The sequence below is a fragment of the Stylophora pistillata genome, chromosome 11 (assembly GCF_964205215.1).
Source record: "Stylophora pistillata chromosome 11, jaStyPist1.2, whole genome shotgun sequence".
NCBI classification, from domain to species: domain Eukaryota; kingdom Metazoa; phylum Cnidaria; class Anthozoa; order Scleractinia; family Pocilloporidae; genus Stylophora; species Stylophora pistillata.
The window spans coordinates 26,717,395-26,717,927 of NC_142529.1; the positions used below are offsets into that span (position 1 = coordinate 26,717,395).

Below are 533 nucleotides of genomic sequence, written 5' to 3' on the forward strand. Positions count from 1 at the left end.
TTAAAAAATGCGGCACGAAATGGGATTGTCTTGTTTATGAAATGTTGTACATAAGAACAATAAGGCCCAATTTAAACACCCAGAGCGATTCCATTAGGGCTAAACTCTTTGTTTGACTTTTAACGTTTTGTAATTTATTCACCGCTTCATTATATATATGCTCGATTTTACTATTTTAGTTTACTTGATAATGACGTTCTGGAAACGTCGAAACGTCGTGTCATGCTTTATAATATTTTATCGCAGTTTTTCATTGTCAAATGATCAATAAATAGTCGTGTTTATTTCAATAATGGAAAATAACTGTCAAAATTACCAAACGAGAATCGCTCATCACTGTGGAGAATCACAGGAAGAAAATTCAATAACTTTCCTTTTACATGAAAGTTTACCTGACACGAAGGTATTTCACTCGTCTGATTGAGAACAAATCGGATCTAGGGTCTACTAGGCTACCTTTGGCTTGTCATTATCCGGGGTAATCACTACTGGTGAGTCCGCTGGCGAAAGGAGGAGAAAAACCAGAGAATAAA

The 533-nt window shown here is 35.6% G+C and overlaps 1 protein-coding gene across 1 annotated transcript in view; it reads left to right on the forward strand.

The window, feature by feature from the left end:
* Positions 1 to 163, forward strand: part of LOC148720892 (uncharacterized) — a 1,687-nt gene extending 1,524 nt beyond the window's left edge. The window contains exon 1 of the mRNA XM_088739046.1: positions 1 to 163. This exon is cut by the window's left edge and continues 1,524 nt beyond it. Coding sequence (XP_088595172.1) covers positions 1 to 116 — 116 coding nt within the window. The 3' untranslated portion in view covers positions 117 to 163.
* Positions 164 to 533: the final 370 nt, after the last annotated feature.